The following is a 24,868-nucleotide window of genomic DNA, read 5'->3' on the forward strand; positions in this document are numbered from 1 at the left end:
AACATACTGAGACTTTGTTAAAGCCTCTTCCGTCTCTGCAGTAAATGGACACACCTGCCTTGATTGACTGATTGGACTTCTCTGGAATGGAATTCCACAGGCAGAAATGGGTTCAGCTGATTGGCCCTGTGCTGAATTGGACATTCCTCTGGAGCAGCAGCAGTCAGGCAGAAAGGGCAGGGGGGCTGGATCTAAGCTCCTGTAGTTCAGGTTGAATGCATGATTTCTGAATCGTAGAGATTTTAAGTAAGGCAGGAGTGTTTAATTCCTATGCTTTAACATCTAGCCAGCAGCCTTATGTCCAGTACAGGTTTGGTAAATTGGAAAGAGATAAAGACTTGTAAGGACTTTGTTAGGCATGGGATTTAGTAAAGTTCAGTTTCTCTAGTGTATACTGTATTCCTGGATTAGTTTGTATTCTCTATAGTCTTTATAGTGTAGGAGGTTAGAGTTTATAGTTAGAAACTGGATACACCAGAAGGTAAAGTGTGCCAGTAGGTCTTGGAAGAGATGAGGAATCTTCCAGTGCAGGGGAGACTTGCCATGGAAGGGTGAGCCTGACTGAATGTGCCAGGGGTCCCAGAGTAGGGATTGGACAGGCTCTGTCAGTCAAGGGAAGACTGGCTATGGGTGGGAGAGCATGGTTGAGTGCCAGGGAATGACTGAGTTTATAATGGCAAGGAAGAGAAATGGAGAGTTTGAGAGTTGGTCACGAATTTCTGTCTGTGCAATAGAGGACTGAGTTCTAACATGTCAGAAGAGGAACTGGATCTTTTAGGGACTAATCTCTGTGAAGGACTTCTGGGATTGAGCAGACTTCTCCGAAAGGGGACCATCGGTATATTTTTAGGAGCCCGGAGGGGTTCTGCAAGCAATTGGTGACAGATCACTGAAATACACACTCTTAAATTGGATGATACACTGGTTCGGGGCTACAGTTTGTGGATCTGGAAGTAGCATTCATTACATCTGTTAAATAAGATTAAATACAGTACACAGGCTATTAACTAATAATGAAATGACAAATGGAATATTAGTATATAGTTTAAATTGTTTAAATTAAGACCAGTTAAAACTGGTACAATCCACTGCTCAGACCAGACCTTGATTGGAATATTATCCATTTAAGGTATATGGTATAAAATAAGACATTGCTTATCTATGTCACCCACGTGACCTATTGAGAACCAACAGGGAAACAAAAGACAAAAGTGAAAACTTTTTTTTTAAATCTAAGGATAGGACTCTCTACAACATGGTTGGGTCACTTGTTTTAAAGTGATACCCTACCTTCTTTTATGAAATAACTTGATCAGTTAGCTACTGGGCCAGATATTTTCATGGTTACTGTACGTTTCTTACAGAGTGGCCACTGAAATTTACCACAGCTTGGTGTCTTCTATCATTCTGCCATAAGATTTATCACTGATGATCCCTGTGGCACTCATCAGTGTGATCTTTCTTTGGTGATTGATTAGCCTTCTCTGCATATAAGACAAATGCTCCACTGATTAAGTTAATTTACTTGGAAAAACACCTTTGTATTCTTGTAATTTATTGCAGTTTTCTGTGCCATTTTATAATTTCAGTATTTTTAGCAAATTGAACCTTCCAGGAGCACCTACTGTTTTTGGCTGCAAGTCATTTGAATTTGCTGCTAATGACTTTTTGAATAATGAATGAATAAAATGAATCATCTGCAGATTAAGATGAAACTATCCATCTTTGTATCTGAGGGTGTACTATGTTAAAATCATTTCTGCTTGATTCTTGATTAAGTTAATACTATCACGTACTTCTAAGTAATATAAATTATAAAAGGTTTTCTTTCTGTGCTGTAATACAGTACATTTCTGCTCTACTGTAGGTCATTGTGAACTTGAATAGGTTCTCAGCCAGCTTAAATAGTTAAATTCAAATTACATAAATGCAGAATTTAAAGGATGTACCAGTTTTGCAAAGGATCTTAAAATAGGGTGAAAGGCTTCAGATGTGTAATATCATTTAGTCAAATTGTCAGCAGGTCTACAGAGAGCTAGCAGCTCAAACAGACACAAGGCGATGTGAAAATTCACACGTCTTATCAACCCTGCTTGTGAAAGAGCTTTAGCTCCAGACAAATTCTGTCAAGACTGAACAGGAGATGCTTTGCCTTTCTTCTGACAGTAGGGGAGTGTGCAAGAAAGGTGGGCTCTGTTCCACTTTGACACACGGGAATGGACAGGGCAGGTTCTGAGACCTGCACAGAGGCCTCCATTGGTGCAGGTGCCCGACAAGTCACAAGGTCTGCGGCTGTGCAGTATACCAAAGATAACTACCCTTATTCCAAGCCACCTGACCCCAGCACTTGGGCAATTATGTTCACAGTAGGATTGTAGTAGGCCATATGCATACGAACCTAGCCCGGACTAGAGGACATGAATTTTAAATGATGGTTTTGCTGTCACATTCCTTCTAAATCATGAAGTCTGAGACGGGATGGTAGAATCCTTTTGTGAGAAGTCAGCTTTGTGAAAGAAAAACTTGACCTATCATTGCGTTATACAGATTATACAAAAAGAATGCATCTATATTCAGAGACGTGTTCTCTAAGATCCCTACTGAGGAGTAAAAAAGCACAGCAGAAGAACGTTAATAAACCGCCACAGAATCTATGAGATAATCTTTTATGTTTATTCAGAACAGGTAGAGCTTTCGCCTCGCTTGATTTCACAGGGTGACGTGAATGATTCTGATGACAAGGTGGAAATATGTTAAGCTGAATCCCCATGCAAGACATTTTAGGTTGGAAGAAATTAAATGTGATGCTCTATATCTTTGAGGTCTGTCTATCTCATATTTACTTGACATTTAAAATAAAAATTATGACCATTCTCAAACTTATCAAGTGTCCACTGCATTCTGTAGAACAGAAAATAAACAGTAGTGTTCTCTTCCATATGATTTTATTCATACAATCCTTGTGCAGCCAGTTCTGTTGTCTGTGCAGTTACAGTATACTACTGTTTATGCAGTGCAGGGCCAGACATGCACTTATTTAAAAAACATACATCTAGCCTATGGTAGCAAAGCTTTCAACTTTTTTTTTGTTCCATACTTCCCTAGTTTTCAAAGTTCAGTTTTTAAAGTTTTAGTGTTCACAATTTTACTTAACTATAACTGCAAGGAAATGCTCCAAGAGGGCAAAACATCTAAACAGTGAGAGAGAGAAGTCCTAATTAAATAAAACAGAACTTCAAACTATTCAGCAATCACCTGTTAAAAATCCTGCATTTGATTATGGTTTTCTGCCGAGATTCAGATATACAGTGCAAGCACTGAACGTGTCAATGTCATGTCAATGAAATAGCACACAGCTAACTGTAGGAGACTAAGTCAGGTACCAGATAGACAAGGTAGAGTAAACAGGCCTGCTCTGATATAATCTGTCAGGAGCTTATATGAATGAATTACTGGAAATGTTTGCACTGGCAAAATCATTTTAGTTTAATTTAATTTCTTCTATTTCATTCTTTTTTCTGTGCCTCAAAAAGAAACATTTATTTAATCAAATTTGGGCTTTGAGCAAATGTGAACAACTTCAAAAGCGATAAGCACAATTCTTTGCAAGATTTCCATAACTGTGGAAATTCGAGATCTCTTAAATAAAAGAGGGCAGCAGTTTGCTTTGCTCAATATCTAAAAGCAAAACTGTGCTATGTGGTGAATGACATCGCTTTTTACAGTGCTTTTACTACAGTCTAGCTTCTATGTTATTTAATGAGGGGCTCTGCAGGGATCTGGAATTAATTTTAATGGGTGAACATGCTGGGTCCTCTTGCAGGGGAGCAGCCAGGATAAAAAAAATCTCTTTCGGATCTGATCACCAGTGGCCTACTAAAGCTGAAATTGGCAGAACAGGACCTAGTCTCTCCATCGCCCTCTAGTTAGGACACAATGTCTCTTGTATCGTACTGTCTAGGAGCTTGACACATTTTCATATACTATATCACTCACCATTCCCTTTCCACTGTGTCTTATGGAATATACAACGTAGCCGATTAATGCACGAAACCTCCTGCTGCCCAAGACCCATGACAGCTTTCGAAAAAGCCACAACAATAAAATGTTTTTCTTCACAATGGGAGGAAAAAAAAAGATTGGAAAGCACATTTCTTCATTATCCGCTAAATTTTTCAAGATGTTTCCAAACAAGTTTGGGATTTTCGTAAGCTTCTGATTTTTGAAGTGTGGTTACTACAAAAAAAAAAAAGATGCTCATACCCGTACATGCCAGGGAAACTAAATCAATGCTAATGATAAATACGAGTTATAAGAAAATAACAGGAAAAAGTCAGGACAGCTTTTCATCAGAATTTTAAAAAATGAAAAACTTTCAACAGTGCCTAAAGATTGTTATTGCATGCAACAACTTAAAATGTTAGGGTGCCAGTAAAAACAATGAACACTATAACATTCTTGGAACATAATTATTTCTGCTTTTTTGACAATGTGCATTAGCTTAAGACAGTGTACTGCATGACTAAACAGAAGAACACAGGGCTGAATGAGATAAGCTTAAAAGTAATGAGTATAGGCTTTCCTGATTTTTGCTCATGTTTAAATACCAGATGGGTTTTTTTCAGTGTTAATCCAAGTGAATTTTGAAGAAGGCACTCAATCCATGAAAATCTGATCTTTTGTCATTTTATGTTTTCAGTGTTTTTTTAAAGTAGAAAATATTTAAGAACTCCCCTCATATTCTACTAGAAAAGTAGAAGATCTATTCTACACAACGTAAATGTTGAAAGAATTGTTCTTTTAACTACTATTTTTGGACTGAAACAAGTATCAACAAGTATTTGAAAGTAAAACGTAAATATAAAGGTAAAATGTAACAATATAAAATATTAAACATGTTATAAATTATTGTATATATTATCCAAAATATGTAAAATAATATACAGTTATTTCTAACACAAAAAACAGAACAATCTGAGATTCTGTGTTTACTGCTTGACAGTTTTAGAAAGTGCTCAATAAAGATTCCCCATCCCATCCCATCCATATCTCCCTCAAGAAAAGTGATGAGATAAGGTGCTGTATGTTTCTTCCCCTTGGTTTATGTCATAGTGATCTCACCACATACAACAGGTCATCTGGAGAGTAAAGTTCACAAACCGTCCTTACTTTCTGCAGTAGAAGTGCACCATGAACAGAGAAATTCATGGTGTAGTTTTCACCATAGAATAACTGTACACAGTTTAAACTTGAGGGCTTCCTAGTCGTTCTTCACTCATGTACTAGCTTCCTTGCTAAAACAGAGCAAGTGCATGACCATCGTGCATAATGCGAACACACATAATCCAGCTAATACGACGTTTTAAAATTGAAATGCTTTGTTTTTTTAGCCACATGCATCAAATCAATGAGTGTTCTGAATTTCTGCGCATATATTTTCTGACAAGTGAAAAACGTACAGCACTCTTGTTTGAAGTGTTTAAGAACTGCATTAAGATGAATTTGGAATCCCTTTAAGTAGCTCAAGTTTAGGATAATGAGTCGCTCTGTGTTCTGGGGCAGGTGACCACAGCACTGAGTGAAATTAGTCCAAGCCAAACTGCAGTCTGCATTCCGGCAGCAGTGTCGGTTCTGCCAGACGAGTGTGACCCCTCGTCACCCCTCCTTTCTGTAGTTGGAGGCCAGAGAAATCGGCCTGCAAAGAACTCTAGGATTTAAGATTTCCTAAGAAAAGGAGTGACCTGAGAATCCTCATTGAAGATGTTTTCAAAGGGGAGACAGAATATAAGCATTTAATTTATTCAGCGTTCTTTGCTTCTCTCAAGGCCGAAATCATTCAGTTATAAGTTCCTTTATAGAATGTGTTCTGATTTGCTCAATGAAATTGCTGCCAATTAGAGCCATATGGGACTTTGATGACAAATCATCAAAAGACTGGAGGTTTCCACAGGTGTCTGAGGTCGGAAGAAAACAAGCATTCAGCTATTAGAATATTCATTCATGAACTTAGCTTCAAAGGCTAAGATTCTTACATCTCCTATTTTCTGGTCCTGCTCCTTGTTCTACATTGCTGTTCTTGAAGAAAATAAAAAATGATTTAAATAATGAAGCTAACAGGAAAATGGAGAACTATGCTAATATTCTCAACTGAACTATTGAAGGAAAAAGAAGCTGGTTTCTTTCCTAAAAAAAATCCAGTTTTTTTATTGTTCTAAGTCTTACAAGCAACCGAAATTACTAAATGGTAAACAATTACACTGATACCTCTGATAAAGAAAAAAAATCAATAGTAATGTGATAGAAACCTCATAAAACAATGATATGGTTTCTAGTTGCTTTCCGATTCTTTGAGCAACTCAAATCATCTAGTTTTCACAAAATATTAAAGTGTGATTCTGTCCTCAAATAGGACTACACAGTTCCTTTCATTCTTAAAAAAATATTTAAATGTTACAATTACTTTTTATTGTCAAAATATTAGCTACATTGATTAGGAACTAGTCAAATTAAAATAGGTACATTTTGCTTTTGGTACTGTATAATATGTGGCTTTGTTGTTTGACTGTGGAGAAACAGAGGTGGCACTCATATTTTTTATAATTTATGTAAAAACTATATATATACATTATACACAGTTCTGGCATCGACTCCTGCACGTGCTCAAGACACAATGAAATTTGAAAACATGCTTTTCTGACACCCGACCCCTGAGCCTGATAGGAAAAGTGACAGGTCTTTGATTGATGTCACTGGTTAGAAGATATCACAGGAATTGCTGTTTATGGAAAGTTGACACAGTCTTGGCCCAGTAACCCCAATTCTACCCCACCACCACTTAGGGAATGCATTTCAAAGTTAACTAGTAACCTGAAAGGGGTGGCTCTTCTAACAATAACACTTCTATGTACTGTACATTATTAACAATAATGATGAAAACCAAGTGGAATCCCATACTTAAAATAATCTAAGTAAAAAAAGTTTAGATCACTTTCATATATCAAATTCCTGGAATTAATTATACTCACGGGGACCAAAAGCTCTTTCTTCAACCCCCATGTCCAGCAATATCCTGAAGCACAGGGGTGGAAGTGCAGGATAGCTGCCCAACAAGCTAGCAATAGCATATAACTGAAATAGTGTGAATCTGATGAACCATGATTGCACTGTCTTTGGCTATAACTTTAAGGGGAGCTACAGGAATCTGTCTCACCTATTAACAATGTTATCAAAACACCACAACGGATATTAGAAAGAATATCATGGCTGTCAGTATGATGCAGTCTACATTCACAGAAGCTCCTGCCAATACCTGAGGCTTCTCCTCTGCTCACACAAAAAAGCCAAATAATGTTTCCAAAGCCTGACCCTCAGGGACTTCTCCTTTTGTTCCAAACATTTTACTTTAGACCCTAAACTAATCATTTATTCAAGGGCACTTGCATTTTACCTCTGAGAATCAAGCAAGTATGTTTCACTTAAGCTCTAGGCTGGATCACCCCACCAGCCTCTTTCTATATACCTTTCTAATATAGGAAATTACTTTAAAGCATAATTTTAGCCAGAACATTTTTAACAAAATTGTGCTGGGCACAGTCAGAATATTAAAATACTGTCTTTTCTGAATCTGGCTTCTATGTGACATGAAATGTAATTCAGGGTTACGGTGTGTTTTAAGAGCAGGCGTTTTTCTGAATCATGAGAAAGAGGAAAATTAATTGGCTCTAACGTTTGCACAAACACAACCTTCTACAGAGACTTCTTATTCTACATAAGTCAAAGCGGAACACTGGACTGGATGGATGGCTGTTCTGCCCTTATTAGAGCTCATCAGCATGGTATAGCTGCAGTTTCATGGCTGGTATCCATTTCATACGGATCTTGCCAGAATCACTGGTGTGTTTTAAAACCATTATGAATTCTCGGATAAATTAACAAGAGGTAATTAATATTCATAGGAACAAGTAATAGGTTTATTCCATGCTGAAAAAAAGAATAAAGAAAACATAACGTTTTGGCCGTGGAGCCTTCTTCAGGTGTGTGAAGAAGGCACACCTGAAGAAGGCTCCATGGCCGAAATGTTGTATATTCTTTCTTCTTTTTTTCAGCATGGAATAAACCTATTACTTGCTCCTTTGCAGCCTACGCATGCTGACGCAGCTACCCACCTGAGCTACATTAATATTCATATACCTAAGATGAAAAGTATACACATTTCATTGGTCACAGAATGGCTAAGCCACATTGGTAAGGGTAAAGCAGTTGTGCATGGTGGCGTACTATGAATATATGTGAAGCCGAATCGGAAGCCTCTATAGATCGTTCTCCTTTCCGATCTACTGTAGTGAAATAGTCACAGCCGTACGCATCTAAATCCACACTAAAACTTAAGAGCAGTAGGGAGTGACATACCGACACAGTTGAAAAAGAGCTCCTTTTTACACTTGCTGTTGCAGCCATCCCCATTTACAGAGTTCGTGTCGTCACACTCTTCGCCCATGTGCCTGAAATACAATGAAGAACAATTAGCCTGCACTGCATATCCTATAAAATTACTAAGGAAAACGAAATATTCTATCTATTCTATCTACCAAACGTCTATTTTATGGGACAAAAGCTTAGTTTCAAGCCCCAGCAATTACTTCCCTGGTTTATTTCCTGAAACTATCCCCATGAAAAGCTATAACGTTTTGTGACGCTTTTGAAGACGCAACGCCTTCCAAATGAATATGAAACTGAAGCATGGCAGTGCTGTCAATTTACCTCTGGATGTGCCCGTCTCCACAGTAGGCTGAACCCAGCTGATGGGTGAGTGCTGGGGAGGGCTTGCTCTCCGCTGTCCTCGAAACAGACAGCACTTGATACGTGTACACTGATCCAGACTCCACATCCCTGAAACACAAGTGTCCACACAATTAGAGCATTTATACATAGTTCTGATGTGCAATCATACCACTATTTCTAATTGAAATGCTTTCCACATGTTCGTCAAGAATTCCTCCATGTGTGTGTTTTTGGTAACTGTTGCTGTTGCTGGACGTTTTTGGTCCTTTCTTTTTAAAGATCAGACACAGCCAGGGAATACTCAAGCCATGGCCATTAAAGCTAATGTTTTCCACTTTGCATTGTGGACCCTGTTAAACTAAAGGAATAGTGAGAATGTTATCCATGCAATCTTCACCATATTATCATCACAGTTGTATCACCGCCAACTGTGGAGTCTATATTGCCTTTGGACGCTGAGTTAGTTGATTTTGGTGCACATTAACAGAAATTCACACTGCAGTCCTCTAATTGAGATCTTCTGCAGAATATGGAAGATTGGATCGAAGATGGAAGATTTTCTTATCACAAACATTAATTAATAACAACATAGACAGTTTTATTTTTATGTGGGTACACTCCTCTCACATCCCTGTCTTCATTGTGGAGATGCAGGCAATAATACAAGCTGATACAAAAATAATATAAAAAGAAAACAAACTGCTAATGACTAAGAGAGATGTCAAAATAATTACTTCCACATGAAGTTTATACATCAGTGAATCCCATGTGTCTCACAGAAAGAAGTGCCAGGCCAATGAAGAGAACAGAAAGACTAGACTGCTGCTGCCCCCCCCGAGTACCAACAACACTGGCCTGGTGCCCACATCAGAGAACAACAGCAGGTTCATAAGCCCCATCCTGTGTTTTCAAAGACAGAGTTCAGTTGTTTCAGCTGTGTCTGAGTCTTCCAATAGGATAACAACACAACAGGGATGAGTGTCAGAGCACACAACAGCAGAGTGCAAGTCTGGATGAGAGGCCAGAGGCTGTGTTGAGCTGTGGAATGTTGTAGCCTAAAACCGTGCTTTCTAGGAAGAAGTCTGTTATTAGTTCCGGCTGTTACTAATTGTACTCTACAAAATCTTTAATTCCTTCAGGAACACTTCTACCCTCCTCCCAGCTGCCTTTTATAAGAAAAGCAAATTAATCTAAAACAAATGACTGGATTAATAGTCACCTAAATGCAGGTTATTTGTAAAGATCAGATAAGGAGAGACCAGTTTACTTCAACTCTGCACTGTTCATGAAGGGAAAACTCTTCGTGATCTCCTACGTTCACAGGTGAGGAACATCTGTCCAGTGCTGAGTGTCTTTAACTGTTTTGAACGTGAGTGAACATAATCATAACTGATTCAATCACACACAAAAGAAAGAATAGGGTCTGGCAACCAGCCTTGGTTACAAAGGAGAACTGTAATTCACTGTAGGAGGAAATGGGTTTAAATTCGTATCTTTTCTTTTATTTATCATCTGAAAGAAATTCGCATCAAGGTTGATCCTTCTGACCAGTTAACAGAGAATCTGAAGCAAACCTAAATTGGAGGAGTCAGAAATGGTGCACAGATTGTCTTAAAGTTATATATTTCATCTCAGCTGGAGACCTCCAAGCTCTTTCCACTCATGGCTACAGTTTTGTCAAATTGTTCCTAGGTCTTTTTCTTAATTACGTTATCTGTCTATATAATCTTGTTGATTATTGTGGGCCTTAAAACCTTTTCTGTCTGAACAACGAATGGGAACCTTTTGTGACACCATTCGCAAAAACCTGCTTCTGCAAGACCTTTTTCCTCCAGGAGAAGGCTGCATGAATACTCTGGGTTCATAGAGTTATAGTGAGGTGCAACATCCACCAGTAACTTATTACTTGTTTCTGGATCTTGCACAAGGAAGCAATAACATTTAATAAGTGGCAACATAAATAAAATTAGTCCCCAAAATGAATGCTAAACACCACGTTTTAAAGTACATCAATTTGTTTCTGTTTGTCCAGGCACACATTTAAAAACACAGTTGTTGCACTGTTCCAATAAAAACACAAAACATTAAGCCAGGCCTTGAAAACGTGTTTTAAGATTTACAACTGGAAAGTGTATTTTTACCATCTGACTATGAAAAGGGGGTTTGAGTATTAAAACTAGGGAAGTATTGCATGCCTTTGCTTCCTAAGGTAGAAATAATTATTTCTTTTTCCCATAAATTCTGAAAAAGAGACTACGGTACCCTTTACAGTTTTCAAAAACTGCCAAACCAATCAATTTTTTTACCTGGAAAAACCATATTGGAAGGATGTCAGTTTACAGTTGATTGTTAAAAAAATAAGCTTATGAAACACTGGAGATGACTGATTAGCGTAACACAGGACAAGGCATTTTGAACTAATATTGGTTTCACAAAATAATTTTATGATGATTTCAAGAAAAAGTACCAAAAAGTATTCATTTTGACTTAGCAAATTGCCTTGAATATAATTGAGCCAGTGTTGTATAATGCTATATAGCCATGTCTGTCATACTGTAGAAACTTGCTAAACTTTTAAATGGTGTACATGGCTCAGATCCACTATTAGGACTCTTCCTCACCGGAGCAAAATTCCATGTAGATATCCATTCAGGTCCCCTAATCAAGACCAATAACAGACCTACAGGAATATCTCAAACTGGGAAGCTCTCCAAATGAAAATGTCTTTCTTTTTTCTCTCTTTCTCACTTCATACAGTATAATGCCTCAGGAAACTCTACCACCAAGGACTACCAACATGTGCTAAAATCCCCACAGGAACTGACTGGGATTTAAGCACTTAACTGTTCAGAATATAGATCTTTTATGTTTTAGGCCTGATAGGAGGGGAACAGCTTGCGATCGACTGATGGACCCAAAAGTCAGGAACCACTCTTTCCCTTAGGAAGTAAAATAATCTGCACAATCTGTATAGCTTGCCCATTACCTTTATATCTGATATGTTAAGCAGACTAATTCCCATAAATGGAGTCCACCTTAGGACTAGATTTCCTTTTCAGTATGAAAAAAGAAACCAAGTTACATTGGTGCAAGGACTAGGACACCATTAAACGATTTGATGCTGTTTAATCAAATAAAAACTATTTTTGCCATGGATGATCTGGGAAAGTGCAAAAAAGAGTGACCAGAATGAACAAAAAACCCTGAGTGTACGATTGAGAATTATAACGAGACTGTATGACCCAGACAGTATGTGAACTCGATGACAGTCAGAGGCACAGGAACTCCTGGTTTCAATCAAACATCATCCTGCGAAGAGATTTTTTGCTTTGCTGTATATAAAAAAAGCTAGACTTGGAAAAGCAGCTCATGGGATGGAAATCTTCAATGGTATCATCATAGGCGAGAATAGCAGAGAAAGAGAGATGAAAAGATGTCAGATGTTAATAATGGGCAACATTATAGGGAAACATAAAAGGAGAATATGACACTATTATCATTAATACTTTTCCTGTTCTTGTTGTGTTGTAATTAATGCAGCGAACAGAACAATGCTGTCACTGTAGCATTTCCGTTTTTGAAAAAATATATAGTAACATTGGTTTAAACAAAAATGAAATGACTTATTTAGCCATGAAAGACTCCTACAATACAGCACTGTGGTAAGTACACATCTCTACCTCATGATAGCACCTTTATATGACACTTTTAATGCTATTTTACATTTTACTCAACAATGATTTGATGAAAATAGTGTTCCTCTGCATGTTCCAAATCTGTTTCTTTCTTGAACACCGCGTTTTGAATCTATCTTACTGTACACTCGAGGCCTATAAGTGCTGCATATTTCAAACGCGTTTTTGATATGACATGATGATTACATATAGAATGGCTGGCCAAAAGGTTATGCCAAAACATACTTGGATTTATAAAACACTGGATTTGGATGAATGACTGAGTAAATAAATTAAATACAACAGCATTCTCTTAGGATAGAGCTTTTTTACGCGGAGTTCATTTTATTTAGTTTTGCTAAAGTATTTGTGCTTGCGCACTATAAGATGCCAAACTAGATTAAAAAAAGAAAATGAAAAGATACCAAAAACAGGACTGTCTTACTCTAGGTAAAGACTGCGAAGGCACCATTAAAATCACAATTTGCGTCTCATCTGTAAACCTTTTCTGTCAGTAGCACATGAGCAGGCCAGCTACATTATCTGAATAATATACATCTCATTCACAGATTGGTTCCAACTGACTTACAGTAAGTAGCTGTGCCACCCCAGCAACTGCTAAGCATCTTAACTTGACAGGACTCGCACAACCGCGGTTTAACAGCCTCTCCTCAATTTCAAACGCTTTTTGATCCAACCAGTAAAACCGTGTTGCGGCTTCTTTAACAGCAACTGTTAAAACCTATCAAATAGAGAGTAAATACCACCAAAACAATAAAAGGAAATGGGCTATCCCTCAGAACTGACTACGAGATGCAAAGAAGTCTGAATTACAAAATTCGCTCCCTGAGCAGTAGATAGAGACTCGTCAAAGGACACTTAACTTCTCAGGAACTAAGGCAAGATCAAGGTAAGGGACACATCCTTGGCAGAGTCTTTCTGTGACACATGAAGGAAAGAGATGGAAATCCTTGCATCTCATCTATTTGATATTGCATGTAATTGATGGCACAAAGGGATGTCATAGTCATGTTTAAACTCGATCTCCATTTTTTATCATACAAGCTTAAGTTTCACCAGAAAGCTGTACAGATAACTGGCGCCTGGGTGAGGAAATGTCCTAGAATACAGTAATGAAAAAAGGTTATTGAGCTTCAGACCAATAACTTGGCATCACATTCACTGTATGAATTCCATTCTATGGTCCTGTTCCAGTTATTTGCAGCACTCACTGGTATGCTACAGATATGCAGGACATGAGTGGATTTCTACTACGACTGTTAGCAAGTGGTTGAAGAATGTTCTTTGCAAATGCCTGCAGATCCTCTTTCAAACAGCTCATCTCTATTTGTCCACCTCCCACAGTACCAGCCCCTCAGACTGGAACTGTAGCATCCATCAGCACAGACATTTTCATTTTACATATCTGTGTGATATATTCAAAGAAATAAACTGAAGAAACTGACCCTAAACTGAAGAAATGGTGGTTAACTGAACTTTCCTTGACCAATTTAAGTGGATCATTTTATTTTTGCCCATAATTATCCCAGCACTTGAAATGTGTCAGAAATTATTAAGTTGTGCACTACAGTATGTGTCAGCACTATACTGTAAATCACTCCAGGACTTTTGTCAACTAACAAGGAGTCCATCTCAGAAGTTAAAACGTTTTTATTTCATGCACATGGGAGCAAAATACAAAATACACAGAGATGCTGGGTGTATTTTTCTCAAAGTGATTAAATTAGAACTGTCCTTAAATATTTTTCTGTTATCTCTCACACTTCCCTTGAAAACACGTTAAACCTGAAATGTTGGATTTCACAAAACTGTTACCCAATGAACTACCGTGGTTCTAGTCCAACACACAAATACATATAAAAGCACAAGAAAGAGCAGAGTGACAACAGAATGTTTCCTATTATTCATTATATATCAAAAACGCATCAGCCAAACCAAATACGTTTGTTTCTCTCTCCAACAGGGAATCATATGATTGAAAACAGATGGGACTACCTCAGGGGTAGTGACTTTTGATAAATTAATATGGCTTAATCCTTTAGTTAGCATTAATAAAAGGCTGTTTAGTCTGACACAGATAATAGGCCTTTGGCTAATTTTTGTGCATTGTATGATGAGGAGATAGGCGTGTCATAGCAAGAATCGTACCAGATATATTATATATAAATGCCTTATTTTACTTGGGGTTTTTAAAAAAATGTATTTTCCCCACAGATCACTATCTTTTGGCTGAATTGTGACTAAAACATCTCAAAAGACAACATAAAACAGAGCGATATCCATTTTATTTTAGGGATTTATAAAACTGAAGGCTTTGTAACTCTTCCTCAAATATGGGATTTTGTTTGTTCATTTATTTTAGACTTGTTTTTTTTATTCCATGGGTTCTTTTAAGGGTGCCATTCTTGGTGTTTTATTGACCTCCACAACAAAGGGGGTAAAATCACGCATATTGCAGTCCTCATGCAAGTGCGTGGACTGGGCTTACAACCTTGTCCCAGAATGATCTCATTTGAAACCACTGGAATATTTTTCAACCACAAAGGGCCACACAGTTGGGTTTTACTGCTTTTCTGGTTGCAAAACCATTTCTACATGCACAGCAGAAACCCTAGCCTCCTGCAGTAGTTCTTCTGTATGGGTCTACAGGCACGCTGATGCTTGGAAAACTCCAGTCTTCTGACCAAATGTAAAAATATTTTTATCCGATTAAAAGACTAATTAAAATATTCGGTCTCAGAGCAGCTATCCAGACAGACAGAGCAGCTATCCATCCTATCACCCATCAGTTTCTTTGTTGTCGGGTGCTCACAAGTATCTAAACTATCTACAGTATGACGTCTCAATACTCAATGATCTTGATCTTCAGACTTATCTGCTCCCATATAAGCCATTTTTCCCGATTTCTTTTTATCTTTACAAAGAACTTAAAACAAGATAGCTGGCAGGTGACATTTCCAAGTCAAGACTGTTTTGATTTGGCCATGTGAACTATGCACCTGTATAGAAATTACTTGAAAATGTCACCTACTTCTATATCCTCAGTCTATTATCCTTTGTGGTTTTTTCTTTTTTGACATTTCCAAAGCATGTATTACTGTAATATAAACATAAAAAGGAGGAAAAAATGATCCCGTACCTGCAAATACTGTATGCATTATACTCTCTCATCCTAACTTAAAAAAAAAACAACTATTTTCGTCCTGTTTTCTAAGATCATACATTAAGATAATTTCAATGTATTATTTTGCCAGGAAGCACGAGAAAATACAGGCTGAAGCATTAAGTACAGTAAGCAATTCTGAATTTCTGAAGTGGAGAAAATTGTAAAGGGACTTGGTTATGTTTCATTCAGAACAATCTATAGATTAAATGATGATTAAATACAACAACGCTTGTAATACTGCAGATCATCTAACATCTTCCTTTGTTGAGCTACAAGGTGAGCAAGTTGGGCTCATATTGTCACGTGAGACATTTGTGGGTTTGGCACTTAACAGCAACCCTGCACAATCCTTCTCCAGAAATGGCATTTGTCTCTGTGCGGTAAAGTACACCATAGCAGGCAGAAACAAAGACATTTGCTCTTAAACTAATTGAGCTTGATCTCTCCAAAACCAGGGAATTATATGGAATAATTAACTGGTAGGTGTAGCTAAATAACATCTCTGCCTCCAACAGAACATACCAAGGGACACTTCATCTCACCAAAAGGAAAAATATGAAAAAAGTAAACAGTCGCATTGCTCATAATCATGGTGTAGAACAGAAGGAATAACTAAGCAGATGTAACACTGATTGACTGTGACACGTGGAGCACAGTCCTGTGGTCGCAGTGAGCTACTCAAGATAACTGATTCTTGAAACAAGACACTCTTACACAAACCTTCCAAATCGTTTATGCAGCTTTTTCATCTGGCATTTTGACACTTTTTCAGGGGATGGGTTGCTCAATTCAGAAGTGCTGCCACACGTTGTTAGCTCCTAAACCTCTGACATGTACCCTGGGCTGGCAAGTTTGGCTCTGTAATACGCGTTTAATAAAAACAGAGTCCTAGATTGCATTACTGGTAGTATGTAAATATTCCTCATGTGGGTAAACCAGGAATCTTTAAGAGCAGATTGAGATGTCTTGTTTGAACAGGAAGGAAAAGTAAGTGCCTGGTTTTCCTAACGTTTCATATCAATTAAGCTGTTGCAGAAAATGCATTAACAGATCCACATCTGAATTCAACACGGTGTTGTTTGTACTGTTTTATTATTATAGTGAAAATGTCTTAGTGAAACGTTTAAATACTCTGGGGCCCTGGGTTCAATTCCAGACCTGGGGTGCCCTGTGATAGACCTGCCATGTGTCCACTGCTTGCTAGCATAGGCTCCATCTACCCTGCAACCCTGAATTCGGGGTCAGGGATGAACCTGAACCATCCATGAAATCAGATGGATGAACACCTTGTCGTGTTTCAGCTGGATAACAGTGCAACCTTTGCATAGACATCAAGTTGATTTTAACAGGACTCTGTAACGCACAATTATTTAGTGGTTCCTATACAAGATCGGATCTGTCATGAATGTCCATATTATTAGAGTGCATTGGGAGCCTTAAGTTGGCTACTTCCATATAGTAATATAGAAAAAAAGACAACCTACAAAAAAAGTTATTCTACAGTAAAATGGTCAGCATTAGATACAAAGGCAACGGCTCTCGCAATGTAGAGATGTCCATCAATACTACCTGTCAATTCCTTGTAACAAAACAAAAAGTATTGAAGGTTAAGAGGGGAATGACTGCTCTTCTAAATTATAAGGTGTAGATCTTACAGCTACAGTATCTCGGTATTCCATAGCTGTAAGAAAAGTAAATGAAATGTATATTTATTTTTGATGTGAATAACACACAAAATGAAATAAATTATATCTGTTAAATAACAAAAAACAGAACGCATTTAGACTCAGGTCACTTATCTTGACGAGAGCATAGGCAATAGTTCTAATTAGAAAACACATTTAACATCTCCTCAAATATAGCACAGAGAGAATTCGAAATTCTGTCTATGTTCCATATTTAAGAACAAGAGTCAGAAATGAGAGGCAATTAGCCTCTTGTACTTAATAGGCTGATATTAACAAGTATAGGTATTAGCTAACTGATCCAGGGATTCCATTAGCTTCAACAACATGATTGGGCAGCTTAATCCAGACCCTTTCGCTAATAAAGTGCCCCCTGTTTGCAGTTTTTAATGCATTTCCTCTTAGTTGATTGATTCAGAAGAAGACATTGGGTTCTACACAGTACAGGTTTCAAGGTTTGAAGGGGGTGATGGCAGCTTTTGTAACAGGCTTAGTGCTCCACTAGTGGATAGCTCAATTTTAAGAAAATATATCTTGCTATAGATTCAAATTATGTTCAATTATATCTGCTAACATTGTTTGCCTTTCTAATAGCTTCTGTGCTGTTTATAATGATTTCTTCAAGCTCAGTGTTTTGCCAACTTATAGGTACAGTGCAGATTTTTATGACATGTATGCAATACTATGCAATTCTTGCCCAGTGTTGAATTTGTGCTAAGTCTCTTTGGATTTTTAAACCAATGTGTGCTAATCCTCCTCTTTTGAGATCAAATGCTTATGTCACTAGTTTATTGAGTGTACGTGTAAGAATCTGTATAATTGATAATTAACCTTGAATAGTAGTGGCACTAAAACAGACTCTTGTGGTACTCCTTTAAAGAATAGAATCTAGAATTTTATTCTATACCATTTTTTTTTGTGGTGGTGGATCTAGACACCCATATACAGTAGTTGGAGTGCGAGGCTGAAGTCTACATTGGTCAAAGATCACTATTAATTTAATTCATAGATCAATACATCTCCAACAATCACATGTATACGGATCTTAAAATAAGACAGTGAAAACAAGGTTTTCACAAAATCCATCAATATTTTAGTAAATGAGGCATTCCAGATGAAAAAAAAATAGAGAAAATCTCTCTGTTTACGTCCCCTAGCTGCAACAGTTAAAAGTACCAATAGCTTTGTGTGCATCTATATACTGTATAAAGAGATATTCTGTGGCAGCCTGTACTTTCAAAGTGAGCGCTGCATGTCACTGATTTTGCTTTTAAACAAAACGGATTTTTTTTAACCCAACCAAAACATTTCCCATTGGAACTTCATGTCCTTTTTCTAAGATGGAAACAATTTTAGTTGGTCTTAGCTTTTCGCCTCCAACCACTAACACAGCATGGGATGATGTCAGATGGGATTTTATACGGTGTACCCACTCAGTGCCCAATTAGATGTGAAAGTGTTCACTTCAGCTTGCTTCAGTACTTTGTGAGCTCTTCCAAAAGCTGTTCTTGAAGGCTGTAACAGCTGTGCTGATATTTATTTTGCCAATTGTCAATGGGCCTTGATACAGGTGTTTTGAAACAGACAATTAGTACACAAATGAAAAAAGTCTAAAGAGCAAGGTAGAAAATTGTGTGTTTTAATTTCAATGCATTCCCTATGGAGCCTTAAAGTACTTCCTGACCAAATATGTGGGATTCTCAGGAAAGAAGGTGCTTATCAGATTGAAAAATGTCATGACACCATTAATCACTGTAACTCAAGAAGCACTTTCATAGATACCAGATATACCAGATACCAGACAAGTCTTAAGAAAATATACCCCTCTCCCTTCCATCAGAACTGGAAGCTCTGTTACATTCTGTGCATTTATGTATATATTCCAAAGTCGATTTCAGATGATACCATATGCTGTTTAATGGTACAAAACATTGTACAAATAAAAGTTTATGAATATAAGTTGGTCAGTATTCAAAACATGATTATTTTGTGCATGTAATGATGGACTAAGAGATATATGTGAATCCTACAAAGAACAGGATGTACATGCCACAAGATACTAAATATTAATATATATATATAAAATGTGTATTGATACTGTATGAGAAAATGTATACAACCAGTTATGGAAATCTAAGGTATGTGTGTAGAGAAAAAGACCAGCAACTGTTCTTGGGTTTGATAAATTGATGATTGACAATAGCTGAACACTAATGTTATAACAGTCAGACCTACATCATATACAGCTCACTTCTGTCTGCTCTCAAACTGAGCCAAGTCATTTTGTCCTATTAAGCCAACTGTACCAAATGGAGTGGCAATGATTTGTTGCAGATATCCTACAATCCGTGTTCTCTTTATGCCTTCTTCACATCTTCAGAACAGTCATTCCAACCACATGACCTAGCTCTGCAAAGTGTTCTGAAGCACTTCATCTCTTTTGACAAGAGAGCATACAGGCCATCCATCACACACTTAAGCTCCTGTTTTTGCAATGGAGATCAGATTATGCATTTCCTCATTTCTGAAACCTGTGTTTAAAGTTAATACACTGTCGCTGTTTTTCATGCTACTCATTGGGAACAGAGTGCACGCAGAGCCAGGTTTGTCCTACTGAGCTCTGCAAACCAGTGTGTGAAGAATTCAGTTAGACATACTAAGTACTATCTCACTATTTCAAGAAGACATCAATTTTTTTTCCATCAAATCATCAAACATTTATCATTATTTTGTGGAAGTATTTCCCATTCTAGTCATGTACAGAAGCAACCAAATGTAATACATATTTTCCTTAAGTACACAAAGACTGAACCAGTGCCAATAAGAAAATGAAGGATTATTGAATGAACTCCCACAGGGATATATACACAAAGCAAGTATGGCAAATCTGACACAAACAGAACAGGAAAATTTTAAATGTTTGGATCTATTTGGTCCTGTTACAGCAGGTGAAAAAGTAAATCCTTAACTAAACAAAATAGGATAATGGAAGAATGTATTTCTTTGACTGGTTTTATAATAAGTATCAGATGTATTGCCTTATGACTGTGCTGATACTAAAGTAAACACGCATGAAACAGAACGTCAAAAGGTTAAAAGAATAAAAGCTTTAAAATGGGAATCTTACTTCAATATAAGACAATCATGATATAACTATCAATTAACCAAGGAATAGAGGACAAATCCAGAACGGTAAAACAATTAATCAGCCATACTGTCCACCTGAGAAATGAAAGAGAGAAAATGAAGAAGCTAATGTTGAAGCTAAGCTCAGCAGGTGTGAGCCTGGCCAGTACCTGGATGGGAGACCTCCTGAGAAAGCTAAGGTTGCTGCTGGAAGAGGTGTTAGTGTGACCAGCAGTTCACTCTGCTGTCTAAGTGGGTCTTAATGCCCCATTTTAGGTTGGGGTTGGGGACTCTTTACTTTAAAAAAAAAGGTGTTGTCCTTCGGATGAGATGTAAAACCAAGGTCTTGACTCTCCATGGTAATTAAAAATCCCAGACCATTTCTCGAAAAGAGTAGGGGTGTTACCTCTGGTCCTAGCTAAATCCCCCCTGGCCATTACCAATTATAGCCTCCAAATAGTCCCAATCTATGCATTGGCTTCATAACTCTGTTTATCCTCCCCACTGATAGCTGGTGTGTGGTGAGTATACTGGCGAACTTAGGCTGCTGTTGCATCATCAAGGTGGGAGCTACACATTGGTGAAGGGGAGTCGCCATTACCTGTACAGAGCTTTGACTAGCATGTCCAGAGAAGTGAAATAAATTATTTATTTGTTGTTATTATTAAGAAATTATATTTGCGGAAAGACATGCAAAGTTTATAGGCCAACACCTGCATGGCACTAACAGAATGTAGCTTGTTAACATGAATATGAGCAACAGAAATGTGAAAGTGAACTAAGGAAATTTAGGTAGTCATGGTAGCTGGTTGAAGCTCAATGATTCCCTCTACCTCAAATACAGATACAGATTTGATTTGAGACTGTGATGGTGTTTGATGGTTAAGAATGTAGCTATGCTGATCAGCAGTTTAAATACACGCAGATTAGACTGATCTCCAAGAAATGTTGCAACTGATGGTGACCTCTGTAGATGCAACTACTACTGGTAGATATAGAGACAAAATTAAAGCTAGAAAGTAGATTATAAAAAGAAGAATCTATGTTGAGCATTTAAATAAGGTGTAACAGACTAGGGTTGTCTATCAGTTTGCAGAGTAGGACAGAGTAAAGCTGTTATTGCTAACTTTGCCAAACCACCTATGGGCAGTTCTGTCTCCAGAGGCTCAGGGAGGAGACAAAACATGAGAGGATGAAGGACAGCAGTTTGTCAAAATGACAGGGTTTGAAGACAAAAGTGTTTATGTAGAATTGGCAAGAACTAAACTAACACCAGGAGAGGTTCTGTGGTCATATGCAGAACACTTTTGGACTGTTTCCATTTTTTTTTGTTCAAAAGACAGTGAAAGTGATAAGGAATATAAGTGTTTAAAATGGGAAAGTCGCTGTGAAAATATAGAAATGCCTTGAAACTAGTTTTAAGCTGTGGCATGGAAAAGGATGAAGCATGAAGTGGAAAAGACATAAAAATACATAAAAAAGTAAAGAAAATAGTCACCATCTAGCAGACAACACCAATATGGATGTCACATCTGTGACTGAGGGACCACCATTAAATCTGATTAAATGGTGTTCTTACAGTCCTACTTTAAGCAGGTCTCCTCATAGTTTTTCTGTCCACTACTAAAAAGGTTCATTTATTTTAGCCTGTTGCTTTTTGGCACTCCATTGAGTCCAAGAATGTCTTTGGTTACTCTTCTCTGAACTTATTCCAGAGCAGCAATATCTTTTTGGGACCAAATGTGACCAAAATTGTACATAATATTCTAAATGATGATGACTAGCACATGTCACAGTTTTAACATTACATCCCTTAAGTTAAATTGTATTCATTTTACTATATCAATAAAAAATTTACTATAGTCAATAAAACACCACAGTAAGTCTTTCTCATAGCCTCTTCAAACTCAGTGCTTCCCATTTTGTCGGTGTGTTATACATGTAAGACCCTTCATTGCCTACATTAAGTGTAATCTATGAGGTGTTTGCCCAGGCCTGCCTTGATGCTTTTAAATTGCTTTTGCACCTTCTACAGAATTTGTTAGTTGTCCAATGTTGGTATCATCTACAGACTTGATTTGGTTGCTACATACCTATATCAACATCTGATCTGTGATTCTAATCTACATCATCCAATGTTGCAATTTGAGAATTACTGTATGTTTTTAAATGATTTTCCAAAATCGAAGTCTTGTAAAAATAAACATTTATGATTTATTTGCATAGCAAACTTGTGTGAGAACCTGATAATGTTATTCGGAGTATTTTGAGCAGAAGCCATATGAAAGGGGCAGTGAATGGACCTTCTGGATAACTTCTGTCTCCAAGATGATGGTGGAATTCAGACTTGGGGGAGTTTGAACTTGGCAAGGCAGATTGACAGGGTAAACTTAAAATAATGTGCTGCGGCTTGAAAGAGTGTCTTCCTTTACTGTATCAGACACAAGAAGAAGTCACGGCTGGGACCCTTTACTGTCAATTGTAAGTAACTTACAGTTGATGACAGATGTTACCTATTACTAGATCAAATGCAAATTCCAAAGTGATAACTATCTGTAAATGGCATCTTCGTACTAGCCGGGATGCATGCTGGAGGCAGCCAGACCTGACAGTGACTCTCCACAACTGTTACAAGGCAGTGGATGTGGAAGTCTTCACTGGTCTGAGAGTCACGTTGGTCATAAACTGTAGCTTGGTGCAATCAGACAGCAGATTAAGAAAAATATTCAACAATGAAATTAATGATATAGATATAATTGGTGAAATACAGAAGACAATAAGTCAATAAGACAGTAGAAATAATGCAAGACCTTCTTCAAGTATTACTGGAAGGGAATATTCCTCTTGTAGTAAAAATCTGTGCAGCAATCTTATAAGAAACTTGTGAAAGTGATCTATGCTCTCTTTTTGCGAGAATCAATGACAAGTGGTCTGTTTCTGTTTAAAGTTAATACATAAGAAAGAAACTGCAAGGAAATCTACGACCGTCACATTGGGGGCTCAGCTGATGATGGAAATGTTGCAGACCTTTGGAAACACAATCTGAGATTGAATTTGTCTGTTTATGTTTTCCAGTAATGAACGTTCTAGATTTTATAAGATTATACCAATGTATAAATGGCATGGCAGATAATCACATGTTTAAACAGGAGACTACAGCATGTCTGGAGGACCCTTGCTGCTTCTGTTTCCAGGAAAGGTAAATCTGTTCTTGTTTAATTAAGGCTGTGGTCAGCAAGGTAGTGTTCAGCTTTCACGCACATTTTTAATTAACCCAACTCAAGGGCCTCCGACTCCATCTCCAACAGGGAGAGGTCAGGTGCCCGGGCTTCCTGCTCTTCTGAGAAGTTTTATTTAAAGAGTCTTTTTTACATTAGCCAACTTTTAAATGGATAAATTTAACCCTTTTTTCAGTCTCTTCGTGGGTTATAAAATTTCATTAAATCTCCTCAGAGCTCTTACAAGCATTCATATGAAATGATACATAAAACCATCACAGACTTTAGAAGCAGCCTGGTGAAGCAAAGTTAGACCCGGTAATTGAAAAGCAAAGACAACACAAATTCTGACAGAACATGCTTCATTAGCTATACGTTTCTGGTTTGTCAAGGAAGAAGTAAAGGTTTATTCCATGCTGAAACGTTGTTTCTTTTTTATTTTTCAGCACGGCAAAAACCTTCACTCAGCCTACACATGATGATGCAGCTACCTACTTGAACTGTTTCTGGTTTGTTCTCACCTGGGGTGAAGGTATTCCTTTTCAGAAAAATGCAGAAGTAAACATACAGTAATCCCCTGCTCATGAAGAAAATAAAACCCCACCAAAATGCAGAGTCAAAAAGACTCTACCACAAAAAAAGAACTACTGCCTAATGATTATGCTTTAGAAATTATAACGTTATTTATTTCCACATTGTTGGGATTCTAAAGGCAAGGCTAGCCAGGAATAAGTAATGGAAGTACATTAAGTCCTGTAAGACATTTTGAGGTCAAGCCCTGATTTTGTCTGCTCATTCACTTTCATGCTTTAACAAATTAAAAACAAATCAAAGCAATCTTTCAGTCTGCACTGCATTGCCAGGGTCAAAATTAGAAATATTCTCATGATGCTTTTAAACCCCAAACTAGCCTTATCAACTAAAAATGAATTAGGTAATTCTGTTTGTTAAACCCATGGCTTCAGGGAGGCATTTGTTCTTTCAAAAGAAACACTTGAAGGGGTGGAGCGGGGGCTCTGTGGCTCAGGATCTGCGCCTGTGGCTGGAAGGTTGCTGGGTCGTATCTCGCGGCCGGTAGAGGAATCCTACTCCGTCGGGCCCCTGAGCAAGGCCCTTAACCTAATTATATCCAATCCTATATATTATATCCTAACCCTAACCCCAACAGCTCCAGGAGTGCTGTAATAATAGCTGACC

General features: G+C 37.6%; 1 protein-coding gene across 1 annotated transcript in view; it reads right to left on the reverse strand.

Annotated features, from left to right (window-relative positions):
- Positions 1-24,868, reverse strand: part of LOC148644055 (pappalysin-1-like) — a 212,110-nt gene that overhangs the window by 127,515 nt on the left and 59,727 nt on the right. The window contains exons 8-9 of the mRNA XM_088614558.1: positions 8,761-8,889; positions 8,410-8,501 (exon numbers count right to left, since the gene is read on the reverse strand). Coding sequence (XP_088470684.1) covers positions 8,410-8,501; positions 8,761-8,889 — 221 coding nt within the window. The remainder of the gene's footprint in view (positions 1-8,409; positions 8,502-8,760; positions 8,890-24,868) is intronic.

Source organism: Lepisosteus platostomus, chromosome 21 (genome assembly GCF_059453375.1).
Source record: "Lepisosteus platostomus isolate fLepPlt1 chromosome 21, fLepPlt1.hap1, whole genome shotgun sequence".
NCBI lineage: Eukaryota > Metazoa > Chordata > Actinopteri > Semionotiformes > Lepisosteidae > Lepisosteus > Lepisosteus platostomus.